General features: G+C 34.6%; 2 protein-coding genes across 2 annotated transcripts; one reads left to right on the top strand and one right to left on the bottom strand.

Moving 5' to 3' along the window:
- The first annotated feature begins 5,608 nt into the window (after window positions 1-5,608).
- Window positions 5,609-10,830, top strand: LOC141697579 (uncharacterized). Its single transcript, XM_074502018.1, is given in 13 exon segments — window positions 5,609-5,764; window positions 6,064-6,329; window positions 6,777-6,810; window positions 6,813-6,849; window positions 6,939-7,033; window positions 7,343-7,440; window positions 8,185-8,268; window positions 9,011-9,091; window positions 9,202-9,285; window positions 9,383-9,478; window positions 9,816-9,895; window positions 10,050-10,138; window positions 10,283-10,830. Coding segments are annotated over 13 exon segments (1,494 nt in total). The 5' UTR covers window positions 5,609-5,634; the 3' UTR covers window positions 10,603-10,830.
- Window positions 10,831-12,157: 1,327 nt separating this feature from the next.
- On the bottom strand, window positions 12,158-16,724 carry LOC141697022 (uncharacterized). Its single transcript, XM_074501203.1, has 8 exons — window positions 16,454-16,724; window positions 14,847-15,985; window positions 14,633-14,723; window positions 14,328-14,485; window positions 14,179-14,230; window positions 13,320-13,399; window positions 13,144-13,237; window positions 12,158-13,022 (listed from the first exon to the last, which is right to left on the bottom strand). Exons 2-8 carry the CDS (start codon window positions 15,954-15,956, stop codon window positions 12,460-12,462), a joined length of 2,148 nt encoding a protein of 715 aa, XP_074357304.1. The 5' UTR covers window positions 15,957-15,985; window positions 16,454-16,724; the 3' UTR covers window positions 12,158-12,459.
- Between the last annotated feature and the right edge of the window lie 2,114 nt (window positions 16,725-18,838).

Below are 18,838 nucleotides of genomic sequence, written 5' to 3'. Positions count from 1 at the left end.
CTGAGTTCTCGAATGACTTCTCTATAACACTAATTCTGTGATTTGTAGAGATCTTGACTTAGAATGTTTTTCACCAAACAGATTTATTCAACTCCAAGTTTCTTCATAATTCTTCTGAGGCATGACCTTCTTGATCTTCTTCCAGATAGAATTCTTAGGCTTGACACTGTTTATGAAAAATGCTCCAGTCTGCTCCATTTACATTTTACAGACATTAAGTGTTACAAGTATGAATTACAGATTAAGGTTACAATACAACTAATCTTAGGGTTGTCAGTATGACTTAGTCTTGTTATGATACAGGCATGTCTTGCACAACAGTATGTTTAGTGAATATTATATCAAATTTTTAGGCTTCTATGTTGTTAGCCTAAGAGCATCTCCAACGATACTCTCTATAATAGTTGGCTATAATAATATAAACTGATAGCTGTGTAAAATTTGTTGAATGTATAAGGTTTTATGCTCGAATAAAGTTGGCAGTAGGAATTAGCTATATGTTAATATAATACTATATTGTGTAAAAATGTCTCACAAGGGCTCCCCTGCCTTGGAGATGCTCTAATTAGAGTTAATATACTAGTACTATAATAGCAAACATTAGTGAATATTAGAGTCTAATCGAGTATCACTAACTGTTAACAACTTAAACACGGGGATGATGTGATAATTATAAGTAAATTAAAATATTTATTAATGATAATGTTATAGTTATAGTTAGTCTTTGTTAATAAGAACTTGAATCAAAAGTATAATCTAAATTGTATCCATATTAGGGGGTGAATTACAATTTTAGACTACTATTTTGTAGTCTTTGTTACTACGATATTTGACATTTTATTTAACAATCAGGTAGTTCCTTCTTAACATGGACAAGTCGTGGATTTTCAAATATAGGGATACACTCGAATATGAAAGATAGGTAATGTGGTATTTTCCAATTATTTCGAGATTTAAACGTATGTATAAATCTCCTTCTACTTCTGAACTGATGACATGGCATGCAAAGCAGCGAATACAAGATGAAAAGATGCGGCATCTAGCCGACTCTCCTTCTTGGAGAAATATAGATTATAGGTGGCCTGCATTCGGCAGTGAGGCAAGAAATATTCGTTTGGCTTTGTCGGCAGATGGTATAAACCCGCATAATAATGGTTTAACCAATAGGTCGCATTCGGTGATTATTGGCAATAAAAATCACGAGTTATTTGCTTTTTGTGATCCCGGAGCCACATTTACCCTGAACAACGATTTTGAAAACAACTTGGTTAATCATTTGAAAGAGGGCAATCCTGATCGTCTCTTTTTAATGCCACATAATAGCGGGTAATTATATTAAGTATTTTCACTTGGTTATTTGTTTATATAGCTCAAAATCATAATTTGTATGATTTTTGGTAGTAATTCTGTTTTCTTAATTTTTTTTTTATAAAAATAGTTGCCACTGGATACTGGTTGTGATATGGGCTGGCGAGATTTTCATACTAAATCCTTTACCTCGTGCAACTGCTTTTCCAGAGTTGGAAAAAAGCCGTATCAAAGTATTTTTGTTTATATTTAAACTATTTTCTCTTCAATTTTTCATTATGGCATTGATATCGATCAGTTCACGTTATTGACAATGCTAAGTGGACAGGGCGGTGATTGCTTTCAACATTCAGGCTGGAAGGGGAAACAAAGCCCCGAGTATCAAATATATTCCAGTAAGTTTTATTTATTTTCTGCATTCATGTCGGTGCACTTCTGACTTTGCGCTACTGCTTGTTCGGACCAGTCTTTAATTTAGTAACTAATCTTCTTTTGTTAAACATGGATGTCCTAAACAGCCGGGTGGGACTGAATGTGGATATGTAGTTATGTATTACATGAAAGAGATTGTCATGGACCCCGAAATATCATTTATGAAAAAGGTATTTGTTTCTACTTCAATACATAGTTGGTTTATATGTCAGTTTTAATTGGATTCATTATAATTGTCGTGTTTTACATTATTCAGTGGGCTGCCAAGAATCGAAAGGTAATTTGTTCCAGAGATGAGCTTTATGAGGTTCGATTTCAGACGTTAGACTATATTGAGTCCTTCTTGTTAAAAGGCCCTGATGATCTGCAGCTTGAAATCTTGGACATATCGTTTTCTTTGAAGTAGGCGAACTTTGGTTTATTTTGACTCTAGCTAGCTAGACTTGTGTTGAACCAATCAATTTGCTTTAAGTATTTGAACTTTCGTTTATTTTGACGTGGAGGAAACATTGAATGATTTGGTGTTAGGATGACTTGTGTAGATGTTAATATATGGTTGGGTTTATCTATGTAGTTGGTTTGGATTATTGAATGATGATGCAATTGGTAAATTAATGTACGTATGGTTTTTCGACATGGATTTTTGATTTGGTAACTTAGATTTGGTATTGGTAACTTAGATTTGTGATTTTGGTTTGTGATTTTGGTTTGGCATTTTGATTTTTGGGGATTTTAATGAAGCAGGTGATTCAAGGAAAAAAAATCAAAACATACATCACTTTACTAAGCCAAATAACTGATGTTAATAATAAGCAAATAACACATCCCTTTATATGAAATCCATTATGGCACTGATGTCATAAGCAATCACACATATCAGTTTGTTAGTTTCAAACTGATGTAAAACCAAAGAATAGATATCATATAAATACAAAAAGTGATGTAAAAATATAGTAAAGACATCAGTTCATTTATATGAAAGCCACTATGACACTGATGTCATAAGCAATCACTGATGTCATAAGCAATCACATATATCAGTTTTTCAGTTTAAAACCGATGTAAAATCAAAGAATAAATATCATATAAATGTATAAAGTGATGTAAAAATAGAGTAAAGACATCAGTTCACTTACAGAACCGATGTCTAAATAAACATTGCACATCGGTACTATATAGTGACTGATGTTATACAATAAAACACACATCAGCTTGATTTGAAGATTGATGTTAATTTGTTATTTCTCTTATATATAATATGTTTAAACTGATAGAAATTTCATATTATTGCAGCATTGAAGTCATAGTAAAGGACTACTTTGAAGAAAAATACATCAGAACAATTTAAAACTGATGTCAAATATGCTTTAAGACATCGGCTCACAACCGATGTAAAAGGCCCCTACATTTAACATCACATGCAAAGACAGCGGTTTGTTTTTTAAAAGACATCAGTCCACAACCGATGTCTAAGGCCTTTTTCTAGTAGTGTTGCCCTGCTACTCGTCTTTCTCTTACAGGGTTTTGTGTATTGCTGGGGGACTCCCTTATTTCCGTGGAAGTGTAAGAAACAACAGATTGTGTCCCGCTCCTCCGCAGAGGCGGAATATAGGTCTCTTGCTGATACCTGTTGTGAGTTAACTTGGCTTGTTTCATTGCTGTCTGAAATGAAGATTTATGGATTAACTCTTATTCAACTGTTTTATGACAATAAATCTGCCTTATACATAGCGTCAAATCCAATTTTTCATGAACGGACCAAGCACATTGAAATAGATTGTCACTTGGTCCGTCCGAAGTTACAACAAGGTGTTATTACAACTCATCATATTGCTTCTGTAGATCAGCCAACAGATGTTTTCACTAAAGTTTTGTCTTCTTCTCAGCTGTCTTATCTCCTTTCCAAGTTAGGTGTCTGTGATTTCTCTTCGACTTCTAACTTGCAGGGGGATGTTACATATATTGAGGTTGTACTACACTCATCTAGTGACATCATTCCAGCACAGCTTCATTCCAACTCAGCAAAGTTAGTTAGGGAGTTTGTTAGAGTAGTACAGTCTTAAGGATCTTGATATATAAGTCAGTGTATTTTGCTATTTCAGATTTGTAACAAACATTATACTTTCTATCTTTATAATCTCTTCTCTGATAATACAATTACTGTGTGCTTAGTTTTATAACACCTGTGTCAGTTTATCACAGTTATTGAGAAGGGGCTCCCTGTCAATCTAAGGAGCACTATGGTTTCCAGAGCCTTAATAGTGTTGGAAAACTTTCATGACATTTGAATTCGACAATTGTAGTTTTACAAAAAAATATACAATATCTTTTATTCTCATGATTTTACATGCATTTTATGTCTCTCTCGTCTACAGAAAGAACTGATGGCCAATTTAAAAAGGTTATATAAATATTTTTCTAACAAGATGCTACTCCCTCTGTTCTATACATACCGAAAATTGAGAGCATAATTTTTTTTTGGGCTTTTTTGAAAAATACCCAAGGTTAAAAATATTTTTACAAAAATACTGTCACTTTTTTAAAAAATTTGCAAAAATACTTTTTAATTTGCAAAAATACTATTTTTCAATTTTTTTTACAAAAATACGGTTTTTTGGCGCCCGGAATCAACTGCATGCAACCTTTGATGAGTTTCTGCAACTACATGCAACCTCAACCAAAAAAACTTACTAGTTGATTCTTGTTGATTTTGGTTGATTCCGTATTTTTGCAAACAAAATCAGAAGATAGTAAAATTGTAAAACTTGTATTTTTGGTAAATTCTCTTACTTTTTTCAGGATTGAAAAGGCAGTTTCAAAATAAAATTAATATATCTTTTTCAAGGGAAATGACATCAATATCTCATTTCATTAATGTATAAATTGTCATTTCGTTAATGTGTTAATTATAATTCAAGAGCTTTTTCCTTTTTACGGTATAATGAAATCTGGGCACGTAATTATGTGATATGAACGCCATCATCAAAATTTGATAACAGCGTTCATATCGCCATTATCAAATTTTAATAATATATTTAACCTATTACACAAGAGTCTGGTAAAAAAATATAAAGTTGACCTATATTTTAGATATTTATATGTTTTACTACTTTTTATATTTGAAAAAGAAAATTTAATTTTAATATTCGAATTAGAGAAGATATATAAACAATTATCAATATTAATTAATTTTCCTTTATATAAAAGATAATCAAACATCTATATTATATACCACAATAACATGAATGAGATATAATTTTTAAGTTTGGTTGAACCCTCATTTTGGTTATTCATTTTTATCACGACCGTCGGATATTCTTCATCAATTAATCAGAGCCGTTAGATTCAAATACTAAAAAAATACATTCCACGAGTTCTCAGGTTCGAATCACGTCAACAACAAACATTTATATTATTATTTATAAAGATACATATAAGTTAGCAGGTTCAAATCTTACCAACAACGAATATTTACATTATTATTTATGCATCAATCATATACTATTTATACTATTTGAACTTAATTTAAAATCATGTATAATGAATAATCATTATTTAGTATTTAATTATTTATATAAAATTTTAATAAAATTATAAAAAAATAGAAATGAAAATATATAAATATTAATCAATACTCATGCATCGCACAGCCCCAGGGATGAAAGTTTTATTCCTGTTGTAAGTTAGCAAAGATAAATATGCATGTCTTTATAAAAATTTAATTCCGGAAATATAATTGCGAAGATTTGACATTATAAAATATCCAACATAGATGGGCCTTCCTAAAAAAAAGACATATATGGGCCTTGTACTAAATTCAAATCCGAGCCCAATCCCTTAAACCCCTTTCCTCTCTCTAAAACCCTCCCCCAAAAAAAATCAAAAATCAAATCCATGGCAGCCCTAATCTCCGATGCCCTCCCCAAATACACCGCCGAGACCCTCCGCTCCGCCGCCAAACAATCCCAACGATATGCCGTCGTGCCCCCTCACCTCCGCCAAGCCATCGAAAACTTTCTCCAAGGTATCATTATTCTCGGGACCGGAAAATTTTATTCATTTATCGAGATTATAAATACGCATTTTCAATTATATTAAAAACTAAAAAATGTAAATTAGATAATAGATAATTAAGATCATTATTTTTGTGAAATGTAGAAATGTTGTTGAATTGTGGTGGTTTCGGTACTCTCGGGACCGGGAAATATTATTCATTTATCGAGATTAAAATACGCATAATCAATTACTTTAAAATCTGAAAATGAAAATTAGATAATTGAGATAATTATTTATGAGAAATGTTGTTGAATTGCGGTGTTTCAGAGAAAGAGGAACCGCATATGAAGAGAAATGTGTTGCGATTATCAGAGTCGTTTAACGATATAAAGGATGTCAATTTACAGTTAGCTACCACAACTTCGAAAGAGCTGGTTGAAGATCCTCTTAAGTCGATGGAGAGTTCGAAACGGTGGAAAATTAAGAGCTCATATGGGAACACTGGACTTAAGTATAGGGAGGATCAGACTGTTGCGTATGTTGCTTCTCGTATGCCTGCTGTTTTCTCTGCTTGTCAGAGAGTCCTCAGAGAGGTGGAGTTACTCGTAGTTGCAAATATATGATTTTTGCTGTTTTTGACAGGTTGTTTAAATAGTGAGGGAATTAAAGAATTTATAATACTGTATTTGATTGTGAGGACTGTAATTTGGTAGGAAATTAGAATGTTGCAAGAATGTTTTTGGTAGTTATTTTGAAGATTGAGCGTAGTAATATAGTTTGCTTTGATTATCAAATGTATGAATTACGCGGTTTTAGAGTTGATGTGATGATATATGTTGCGAGGATTTTTAAGTTGGTAGGAAATTGAAGTGTTAGAAATAAATATGTGGTACTGATGTTGAAGATGAACCGAAGTGCTGTAGGAGTATTGGTAGATTTAGGATGAGGTTAATTTGAGTGCTTGGTGCTTGTGTGTGCATTTTGATGTTTTGTTGAGTTGTTTTTACATGGACATTGAGATTTAAGTTTTCTGATTTTAGGTTCGGAGAAGGGTTCCTGGTTTCTCGCCACGTAGGGTTTGGATTTTGGTGCTGGTACCGGTTCAGCTATGTGGTGAGCAATTAATTTTCATTGTGCATGTGTGATTTGTACATGTTCTTTCTTCTTTTGTTACTAGCTTTTACATCAAAATAATGCTGTAGGGCAGTGCGAGAAGTCTGGCCACGATCTTTGGAGAGAATTCATTTGATTGAGCCGTCACAGTCAATGCAACGCGCTGGGCAGAGCCTCATTAAAGGTGAAATATACTGCTTTACCATGTCATTTACCCACGCGTTCGTAAGATTTAGTTCTGAAATGAATGCTAACTAATTTGACGCTTCATTAGTATTGAAATGTGTCAACCCCCACGAGTTATTAAAGATATCAGATCATATTTTCCTTGCTGGTTATTCTACTTTTCTAACTTTCCTCTGCATATCTTTTGTCGGTATATATTTGCACAATTCAGACAGAAGCTCTGTTGCATTATTGACTTTAAAAAATGCAGCTAGCAATATAAACATCCAAATAGAAGCTCTAACTTGGTTACAAATAATTGTTGTAGATCTAAAGGATTTGCCACTTATTCAGAGCTATAGCAGCATTCAAGCCCTAACTCAGAGCATTAATAAGGCTGACCGGGAGCACGACCTTGTCATTGCAGTAAGTTTACGATGTTACATTTACACGGGTTTGATGAAAACACATTAAAATAGGATATTTCTATGTTGCAACACTTTAAATTATCTATATTATCGTGGGCGATGACTTTGTTTGAGGCATGGTGACTTTGGACATTGGGGAATTGCTTGCATCAGGCTTGAGAGGAACAAAGTGTGTGGTGTGTGTTGTGATGGATTCTTTTAAGAGCACAGACTTTTGATTTGGGAAAAAAAGGAAAATTAAAAAAGATGGATGCCATTTGCTAGATCTCGAGTCAAGATTGATATACATACAAATGTACTGGCCTAAGTACGAGTTTATAGCTTAGGTCTGGTTTAAGCCCGAACATGTTAGGCTATAGTCTATACCTTCGCCTCACTAGGCAATAAGGTGTATGTGTATCCATCACTTTTCCCTCATACCTGAAGCATTTGCTTGCTTACATCATTTCATGTGGTGATGACTTGTTTGCATATTAAAGCATTAGGAAGGTAAGACCTAAATTATGCTAACTCATCATACCACAACTATGCTTGACAAGTTAAACTTAAAAAATTCCCATCATGCCCGAATTGGTGCTCTTTATTTGTCTCTCTAGGCAATAAGTTGTAATCACTTTGCTCACACCTCACATCTAACCCACTGATGTGTGTGTGCGCATTAGTGCCTTATTCTTTTATCGTTGCGTTAAATTCCGATTAATAAGATTGAAAATCTGATGATATTTTGTTACTTTCTGTGAAGTCTTACGTTCTTGGAGAAATACCCTCATTGAAAGACAGACTAACTATTGTTCGCCAACTTTGGGATCTGACTCAGGATGTTTTGGTGAGTCTTAAGTTCCATTTAGATTTTGTATATGTACATTAAATTTTTAAGTATTGTGGTTACTTTTTACATACCTGAATTTGGGGTTAATATGCAAATAGCAATGTACATTACTAGTATCTTGTACTACAAGTTTATGCTCGTTATGCTTGGGTCAATCATAATCTGGTTGGTTAAAGATATATCTTTCCTGCAATTAGAAAAAAAAAAATTGTATGGCAGATATCTTCATTTTATGATTATCCTTCCCAGTTTCATTGGATGTTATCATGTCCCTTCACTAATTTTTGTAGACCTTCCCTTTTTCCTTCCTGTTCTATATTGATGTGAATTATTATATTCTTTTACGAGTACCCTGAAGAGGACCATCAGTGTGGCACAAATAATATAGAGGAAACATGTGCGACAAATGGCACAGCCTATGAACCCAAAACTAGCATTACTTAGTCCTACACTAATCTCTCCCATGATAATCTTGTTTGCAGAACATTTAACATTTTCAATAAAAGCTATAGTTGAAAGTTTAATTTGAACTTTCAACTTTTACTCACTGTTGAAGTATCTCTTTTTTTATCTCCAGATGACCACTATAAGCAATAGAATTATCTCTGTGAGACTGCCTAATACTTCACCTTTTCTGTCTTCAATGTTTATCCAACTTCGCAATATTTTATTTTTCAAATTGTATCTTCTTAAATGCTTTGAGTAGTCGGTTCTTATAATAATCTTCTATATGGAGCAGGTGTTGGTCGAGCCTGGAACACCTCATGGAGCTAATATTATATCTCAAATGCGATCTCATATTCTATGGAAGGAAAAAAGGGTATAGATGATGTCCTTTCCTTAACTTTACTTGAAAGGCTTGATTTTTACTTTTACCCAGGGAGGAATTTGTGTCAAATTTTGAGCTTTATTATCTTCATGGCACTTCAGAAATGCCGCAAATTGGAAAATACACCTAATGATGCTTCTAGAGATTTTATGACTCTCAAAAGTGATGCGCATATAGTTGCTCCAGTGAGTTGAATCTTCTCTTAATTGTATCAATTTTCCTGGATAACGTGTTTTGCCTTTCAGACTTTAACAGTGCATTTTTTTCATCAATTCATTGTAGTGCCCTCATGATGGTGCTTGCCCTTTAGATAAGACTGGAAAATATTGTCATTTTGTTCAACGCCTGGAGAGGACAACATCACAACGTGCATATAAGGTTAATATCTGAAGCAAGTCATATACTATACTTGTTTTTTCTAAGTTGTTAGATCATCAATTTTGTGATTTAACCACATGTATTGCTGAACAGAAATACATGTGGTTGTTGCATAATGAACAGGACATACATGCCTATCTCATGCAAATATGACATTGCTTAATTCTTATTTCCCTGTCTATATGGTAGATTTTTACCCTCTTTTCTGTCAAATTGTGTTAGATCTTTTCTCCGCTGTTCATGCTACAGAGTGTAATAGACCTTTAAAGTTTAGGGGAAATATATTGCCAATCCTGATGGTTCTCTTTTTTTTTTAATTCTTTTTTGTAATATATAGAGATCCAAGGGCCAGCCGTTACGTGGCTTTGAGGATGAAAAATTTTGTTTTATTGCCTTCAGACGAGGACAACGACCAAGGCAAGTACAGTGTTCATGCGCGACAAAATTCACATTTATATAACTTGGGCCATTTTTTTTTTGTATATCTGTTGTAGCTTAATGCGCATTAAATGTTCTTCTGATCAGTTTCTATTGTATTTTTTGGTTATTGTTGCGATTTTGTAATGAACAGAGAATCTTGGCCGCTTGATGGTGTGAAGTTTGATTCATTGAAGGAGCAGCATGATAAGCGAAATCCAGAAGATTTTGAGATTGACTTGGGTATGTCCTTTATGCACAAGTTAATACTGATTGCAAGTTGGGCAATGAAAATTATCACTTGTCTATTCAGGTTGCGGAGCTTTGCAAAACACTAAACATTTTTTTAGTTCAAAATTTTAATTATTTTTTACACAATGTTGACAGATGATCAGTTTGATTTAGATGCTGAGATTGTTCCAGAAGAAGAGGATCCCCTTTCCTGCGGCTCTGATATCGCAAATGATACTAATGAAGATGAAGATGAAGATGGAGAAGTGAGTCGTGCTGATCTTGGGAGTGGCTGGGGAAGAATTATTTACAGTCCCCAAAAAAGGGGAAAGCGGGTTGAGATGGATGTTTGTCGAGCAGTCAATCGCGAGGGATCAGAGGGTGTTTTCGAGCGGATTGTTGTAACAAAGGGTAAAAATCCTGCACTGCATAAGCAGGCAAAAGGATCTCAGTGGGGAGACCTGTGGCCCTTTTGAGATGAGAGACTGTTTGTCTGTTCTGTCCGTGAATAATGTCAAGAATCCCGCTGCTGAAGGCAAAAATTATTTTCGAGGACACACATATGGCCAGTTAGTTTCTATTATGTATTGAAGGAGATGTAAATAATCTGTTGTGAAATTGATGAAGCAAGTTACTTGTTAAATATAACATCTAACAGGCGGGTGGACTACTCAAATTATATCTCAAGTCTCAACATTGTGAAATGTCCTGCAAATGTTTACTTAGACTTATTTTATGCATGACACTATCTATACATAATAGAAGGGAGACAAAATATAATGGCGTAATCATTAATTCAAAATAAAGGGATGTCATTATCATGCTCCACCAGTTATTTGTCATGAAACCTGGACCTCATGTTTGCAGGATTAGAGGGTCGAGCTTTGTATTTTAGTTATTAAAATGAATGCAATTCTTGGTGGACATTTCTGACTGGGATTAGATTTAGCTGCCCAAATGCTTTGATATTAGCACGAAAATGACGTTTCATCTAGAGTCTTGCAGATGAGAGAAAATAGAATAAGAGACGTGGGGTTTTTGTTGTTTAACTCTACAAAAGTGGTAATATATATTTACAAAAGTGATTTTGCTAGTACCTTTTATTTTTACAAAAGTGATATTGACATTTCGATGCAGTTGAAGACCAGTAATTGCTCACCTACATGTCTCCTGATCTCTGTTGCAGCATCTTTATGGGTGGAAAAATTAAAGAATGACTAATGGTGACATCTAGAAACCTCCAATTCATACCACCAAAATGTTTGAGATGAACAGAAATTTTGTTGAGAATTTTGGTCCATAATATTACTCATTAGGTTGACAAGTGAAACTTATGTATTGACATGCATATAACAGAATAAACATTCAAGGTATGATATGCAACACAAAATTGCACGTAGTAACTCGATTCGTCGCCTTCTTGTAGTGTAGTGCTCGGACTATTCAGTTTTTGAAGATTTTCAAGACTCCTTAGAAGTTCTGCAACTTCATTTCATAATTTATCAAGCTTTCAAGCCACAAACAATGAAAGGGGTAAAACACTCGACAAGGGAGTTCTATAATCATCAGCAATAGCATCTAAACGGGATAATCCGTTCCGAAAATGCAAATATATTTCAACCATCATGCACAACTTGCACAGAGAAAACAATGTGAAAACCATGAACCATACTGCTAGCCTTCATCTTTCCAGAATATCGAATTCTATCACTATGATGTGGAAGTCACTTTCGGGCTAAAATCCGCCCAAAGAATGGAGTAGAAGCTGGGCTCACAGAAACATATTATGGAAGGTAATACATCAACAATCAAGAAATGTGAAGTACTGCACAAATAATATCTGTAAAGTAGTCACTATTAAGATACAGTAGCAAATCGCATGCGAAATGTTCTTGATATCAGACATCTATCTACCAAACAAAGAACAAATTCATATGCTTTACTACAAATAAATCAAATGGGTCCATGAGCACATGACCACCTCTACAATTCTCAACTCACATCACTAAAACTAACATGGTCAATAACAAATTAAAGAATCATATATGATTGATATTTGAAATTGATTATGCTACAAAATAAATTATAGCCACTCGTAGTTGACAACTGGCCTATTTTGTATGCCAAGATTTTTGGCACAGCTCCACCTTACCATCTATTAAGGGGCCACGCCGTGGCACCCAAAAATTTGATTTCTATTATATACGTATCTATAACCTATCTATCTACACATGGTGCCTGGACAAACACCTGAAAGAGACTAAACTTGGGTGCCTGGACATACACCTGGAACTGGAAGAGACTACACTTGCAAAACCACGGTTAATTTGATTTCATAGAAGGATAGGTAAACCATGATTGAGGTATGATCTAATTCTTCCATCCCAACCAGCAGTTACGATAACAAGACCCCACAAGTTAGGAGAATTAAATGTGTTTTGATAGGCAGTCTTCAAGAACTTGTACTCAAATTTGCGCAAAGAAGATGAGACCGCCTTTGGACTTGAGCTGGGTAATTTTTCCTCTGGCCATGTAGGGGGGCTCCTATACAAGGACTCTAGCGAAAACCCTCGGCTCATAGAAAAGCAATCGGGGGAAGTCCCGGGTATTTTTTGTTGCAAATCGTCATTTATATGCTTATTTTTTGATACACTTCCCGGATGATCATCACCTGAAAATGTTGGAGACGGGAGTGTTCTTGGAATGGACCAAGGTATAGCAACCGCCGCATTGTGGGATAAGAAGCTCTCAGATGAGACAATGTTTTTGGGTTTAGTACCTTGGTCCTTGCTGTTGTAATTCCACATAAAGACGTTTGAGTCCTCTGAAACTGAGATGATGTGTTTTCCGTCTGCTGTGAAAGATGCAGACATATGGCTTCCTGAACTCCGAGTGCCTAATAATGATGTGGACCAATGAAACAATCATTAAGACAACACAACACCATGAACAACAGAAAATATCCCCTAACGAATTTAGTGGTTGATAATAAATAGCTCAGAATAGTTAGTACTCACCCTTAAATTTGCACATGACATTAACCCCACTAAGTATTCGAACTTGGGAGTCAGCAGAAGTAACCATCACTTTGCTTGAATCGCTTGGGCAAAACTGGACAAAATAATAAAATATGAGAATTGCTTGTATGAAAGCACTTGTATCTTCCACAAAGAAAGTGCAAGTGTGCAACTACCTGAAAACCAGTTACCCTCTTGCCTGTAAACTTCTTTTTCCCCTGTAAACAGATTTGAGCACCCATATGCAAGCGATTATCTGCCCACAGAATGAACAATCTAGCATCAGTATTACTAAATAATTACAATATTTAATAACTGCATTGATTTATTAATTTTAAGCTAAATAAAACCCAAAACCCAATAATCCTATGAAGAAAACATCATTTTTAGGTATTAAATGAGCATTCAACTTGCTAAAATAAAAAATATCATACAAGGGCAAATCTCTATTTCTTAGTGCAAAAAAGTTTGTCAAAGTCTCAACGCGATAAAATATGTTGGTGAGGAGTGAGGACTACCACGATAGACACTATTTATTCTTGCAATGTTCGGTATTTATAAATTTGCCATCCGCAGAGGTCACTACAAACCTGTTCACATTAACATAGATCCAACATAATCCAGGCTGGAAAACTTACTCCAGTGATACGATGAAATTATTTCCTAGGGCCTAGGAAAATTGGCGGGGTAATTCTACACTATTGACTTCAAGGCATGTCTAAAAAGTTGACGTGTTCACGTAAATGGTAAACCAAATTGCCATCAACGGATTATAGAAAATTGTAAGAATGATGTACTTGCATAAAAACAAGTGAAAAATAAAGAGATGCTGTAAATTGAATAGAGCTCTTAAAAAAGGAGGCAGATAAGACAACCAAGAACATATAGGCTCTTTAAATACATGCAATAGAAAGGCATGGTGAACCCTCATGATTTCAGGACCAGAACTGTATAATAGATTTGAAATTTAGAAGTGCATTGCAAGAATAAACAAATAAGTGAAAGTTAAAAAGATAATTACAAAAATGTGCCTACCCAAGATATCATAGAAGTGGCAGTTTCCGTCCATTGTGCCCACAATTCCTTGCTGTGACAATCAAAGGATGAAACAAGTTAAAACAATAATTCTTCAGTTACAAATAATTAGATAAAGATGTAAAAATGATGAATGATGCCTTTCTAACCTTGCCATTTGGACAGTAACACACAGCCGTAACTATTTCTTTAATATCAATCCAGTCAACTACTTGACACCGCTCTACTTCCCAGATGCGTACTTTCCCGTCTATTGAACCGCTGATGAAAAGGTTATCATCTATAGGATTGAACTCAACACATGTAACTGCACCAATGGTAATAAAAAGTATATGAATAACTGTTGTTAAGAAATGATTCAAAATCGGAAGAAATATTTGAATCCTGAACTGTTGAAAGTCAAAACTATAATATATTTTAACAAAATTTAATCACAACAATAATTAGGCCTCACCGTAATTATTATGAGAAAAGACTCCGAGGCACTGTCGGTGTCCTACTTGCCATATACGAACAGTTTTATCAACAGAGGATGACAGCAGATGCTAAAAATATACAAAAAAAAACAAAATCAGAAAAAATATATTGCAGGTACAGTACAAAACCTTTGTCATTGACAGTGAACTGTGATCAAAGAAAAAAACAAAGATATCATTTATTATACTCACCCCTTTCATAGACCAGGAGAGGGCCAAGACCTCACCACTGTGTCCATAGAACTCGTACACAGGTTTCTCCATTACTCGGAAAACCTTAGGTGGAAGAATAACACAAGATGATTTTGACTTGCTCAATTTTTTTACCCTGCTGATCATCTCTTTATCCACATTAAGTGGAGTTAATTTGGAGACATGATTCAACGAAAAGTATAGACAAGAAGGATCATTATCTAAAATCTCAAATGTGTTTTGCCTCTCATCTTCCACTACCTTCCAGACACGCACTACACTGTCCTCACCGCCCGTAGCTAGGTACTGGCCGTCATGACTGAACTTCATAGTTAAGATTGAGCCTTGGTGTGCAGGGAAATCTTGTTCAGCGTGAACAGCTGACAACTCTTTCAAGTGCTTCTTATGCAAACGAACACGAACAGAGTCAACACCATTTCCATGCTTTGATTTGACTTCCCCTTTCCTATCAACTTTTCGTGCCACTGCACCTAACTTCTCGAGAAAACTACTCTTAACTTTCTTCTTTACATCCGCCAATTTGCTTGTCTCATTTTTCTTCTGCAAGAACTGCTGAACAAAAGTGGATGAACCGACAGCTTTCTGAAACTCTTCAGCTGTTACCTTTCGATCTGTGCCCACAATGCGTAGTTTGCTAAGCATTCCATCAGGACCCAATTCATCAACTAGAAACTCTGAGCCATCATCCAAATTTCTGATTCTATGCATAGGATTTTCCGACATACCATCAGCTTGTGCTGACTCCAAATCCTCATTAGTCTGACAAGACAGAAAAGAACGGCAAGACATAAATCGATCTATCAAACCTGAATGGATGGGTTCATCCTTTCCAATCCCATCTCCATTCCGCTTAAGTTCATCACAATCACCCATATCCTCACTCCCACTCGGATGCCTATTCATACTCAATCCCATCCATCTCAAGAACCTCTCACGCCGTTCATGAACAGTTTCCATGTTCTTTGTCCAGTACTCATATTTAAAACTATTAGAAACACAACAATCATCAGAGCAACCTGAACTCAAAGAACTGACCTCTTCACAAGCATCAACAAAATTATCTTCACCGTGACAATAATTACCCATCATTCTTCAATTTCAATTCAACCCATAAAAACCTAATCCAACCCAAATAAAACAACACAATCAGAAAACACAACTCTTACCCTAAACACAAAACCAAAATCTCAGCAAAAACATTCAAAAGTTCCCATTTTTATCATAAAAAACACTCAAGAATCCTAAAATCAAAACCATAATCTTAAACAAAAACCACCAAAGTTCCCATTTTTATCACAATTTACAAAGAATTTCACAAACCCCACAATTCAATCACTCGATTGAACCATCCAACACAAACATTAAGCATCATATCAAGAAAATCCCAATTTTTACCCCTCAAAAAAAAGATCTACTCTACTTCACAACCACAAAAAACAACATGGCATCAAACAAACCAATCACAATCAAAGCAAAATCAATCAAAACCAACCAATCTAATCAACCAAACAATCCAAACCCAAACACAAAACTCAATAAAGACTCAAACTTTACATAAATCTGAAAGAACCATCCAATTTTCTCACCTGGGTATTTCTGAATTATGGTCAAACACCTCCCAATAGTGCAAAAGATGAAGAATTTTCTTGTTTTATTGTTGAACAAAGACTGGTATAGTAGAAAGATTCAATGAAAAGGGGCTGAAAGAGGCGATGCTTACTAAAGAGATGAGAATTGAGAAACACCCAAAAAAGGAGAGTTCTGAGAAGAGTCCAGAGGAGTAGGTTTGAAGAGGCAAATGGGTATTTTTTTTTCTTTGTGTGTATTCTATCTATCTATCTTGTGTATATTTTTAGTACTTGTAGAAGTAGTAAATTAGTAGTGGCAGTATATTTCATTAGTCTATAACCCACATGAGTCATGACATAGGATTGTATGTGTGGTTGAGATTATAATTCTTAACCCATGTGTCCGTTTGGTATGATCAGGGGATTTTAACTCCTCGATTTATGATTAACCATGACTCATGAGGGATGTTAGTATTCTTTAGTCATCTGGACAAAGTCAAACCCAAATCAATCGTTAAAAGTAAAAAGGATTTTTCTAATATGTACCATTGTCATTGTCAGATGTTAAGCAAGTGAGATATAAGAAAGTGTAATAGATGAGTTGTAAATGTTTGATTTGTGGAGAGCTCGTTATTAATGATTGACCTCCCTGCATGCATAAAAATCTCCATCAATCAAATTTTTACAACACTTCCTTAGCATGTGCTCATGGGCACACACTAGATAAACCGAAAGTAAAAATAGAAAAAATGATATTAAACACGTGTTTAGGGGAGTTATACGAGTATGCGACAGAAATTATGAGTGTAATTATGATTTTGTTAAAAAATTAAGCTTTTACAAACTCTTTAAAATTTAGATAATTATTTGTAACTTTTTAATTTGCGCTAATAAAATAAGAAAATACTATTTTTGTAAAAATTTGATTAAATTGGTAGTCAAATTTGAGAAACGGTTTACTTCACAGATATGGGAGTTTGTTTTATTTAAAAATAAGTTTTAAAACGAAATCGGTAACAAAAATTTATCAAACTGTTTTTGTATATTTTTTTTCCGAAAATTAATTGTTTCTTTTTTATAACAACAATATCAATATCATACTAGAGTTAAATCAAAATAATTTTATCACATATATGTTTCAAATTATAAAGAGTTTGTCCGGTCGATTAAAAAGCAAAAGATTTTGTGCATATTTGATAACAAGAAATTATGTGCCAGATTTATCTGTTTTATAGAAGAGATTACAATTATAGAAAAAATTGTAAGTTGAGATTATATTATATGTCAAATATATCTTAAATATATCTTGTGATAATATTTTTGAATAATTAAAGTGGTGTGGGTTCATTTTTATTCATTATGTAGTTTTGAAAGATTGATATTATATGTTACAAATTACAATTTTTTAAAAAAATTATAAAAGATCCTAGTTCGACAAAGAAGTTTCTTATTTTTAACGGGACACTTATTCCAAAAAAATGACCAAATATCTTATGGAGTCGTTAAAAAGTTCGAAACGATCTTTTGATTTACTTTTTAGTATTATATCTTATAATATTTCGGACTAAATTATTGGTCAATGCATGATTCTTATGTAGTCTTGTTCCTTCCTTTTTTCTAACAGAGTGTAATTGTTACGCTCAGATTTCTGCAGATACAAAGAACAACCTTCAGTCGTCTAGAACTTTTTTCGGATCGACCTGAAAAGGAAGAGAATGCGATGAATTATTCCCTAATTCACCTCCGGTGTGAGAATCAGTATTCCAGATGCTAGTAGTTTGAGAATAGAAGAAAATAGTAGAGTGTATGAGTGTGTAGAGAGTTATTTTTGTCATGCTTCAAGATCTTATCTATATTCAACAAACATGTGCATTCAATGCTCGTCCGTTATAATGTAAATTCGGGCGCATGTTGATAATGTAACGGAGGCGTTTCCGTTTGTTCAAGATCCTCCCAAACAGTCGGCCTTTTTTACCTTGTTTGGGCTTTTGACAACGTGGGCATTCGGTCTAAAGAGCCTTAACCGTGGGCCTTTGGCCGTTGGGTTTGTGATGGGCCTTTAGTCAACATGTCCCTATCTTTCGTCTCGTCCAAGGGCCAGACGATAGACATTATGCTTCGGCCCATTTTCAGGTCCGAACCCTAGGGTTGGCTTCTTTCGGTTGAGAAGTGGGGCACGTGTAAGTTGTCTTGGGGGTGGGGGCTGTTATTGATGACAACTGTCTTGGCCTTTTAATCCTGACCTTTGAATCTCAACCGTCTTTTATCCAAATCGTCCATTTTAAAACATCAGCGGTTGTACTTTTTACTTCCCAAACGTCATTTTTTGACGCCTTTACAAGGCCACTTGCAAATTCATTTCCCATCTTCTCAGGTACTCCTCCAAGCTTTTTCTCTTTTCGC

Source organism: Apium graveolens, chromosome 11 (genome assembly GCF_009905375.1).
Source record: "Apium graveolens cultivar Ventura chromosome 11, ASM990537v1, whole genome shotgun sequence".
Taxonomy (NCBI): domain Eukaryota; kingdom Viridiplantae; phylum Streptophyta; class Magnoliopsida; order Apiales; family Apiaceae; genus Apium; species Apium graveolens.
This window is presented reverse-complemented; position numbering and strand designations above follow the sequence as displayed.

Bases quoted from the DNA above. Each gene is read 5' to 3' on its own strand.
- LOC141697022 (XM_074501203.1), bottom strand. From the start codon at position 15,956: ATGATGGGTAATTATTGTCACGGTGAAGATAATTTTGTTGATGCTTGT. The intron at 14,231-14,327 runs GTTAGAAAGGCA...TGATTGTCACAG, and splicing joins GTTACTGTCCAAATGGCAAG to CAAGGAATTGTGGGCACAAT. The intron at 13,400-14,178 runs GTAGGCACATTT...TTCTGTGGGCAG, and splicing joins CCACTTCTATGATATCTTGG to ATAATCGCTTGCATATGGGT.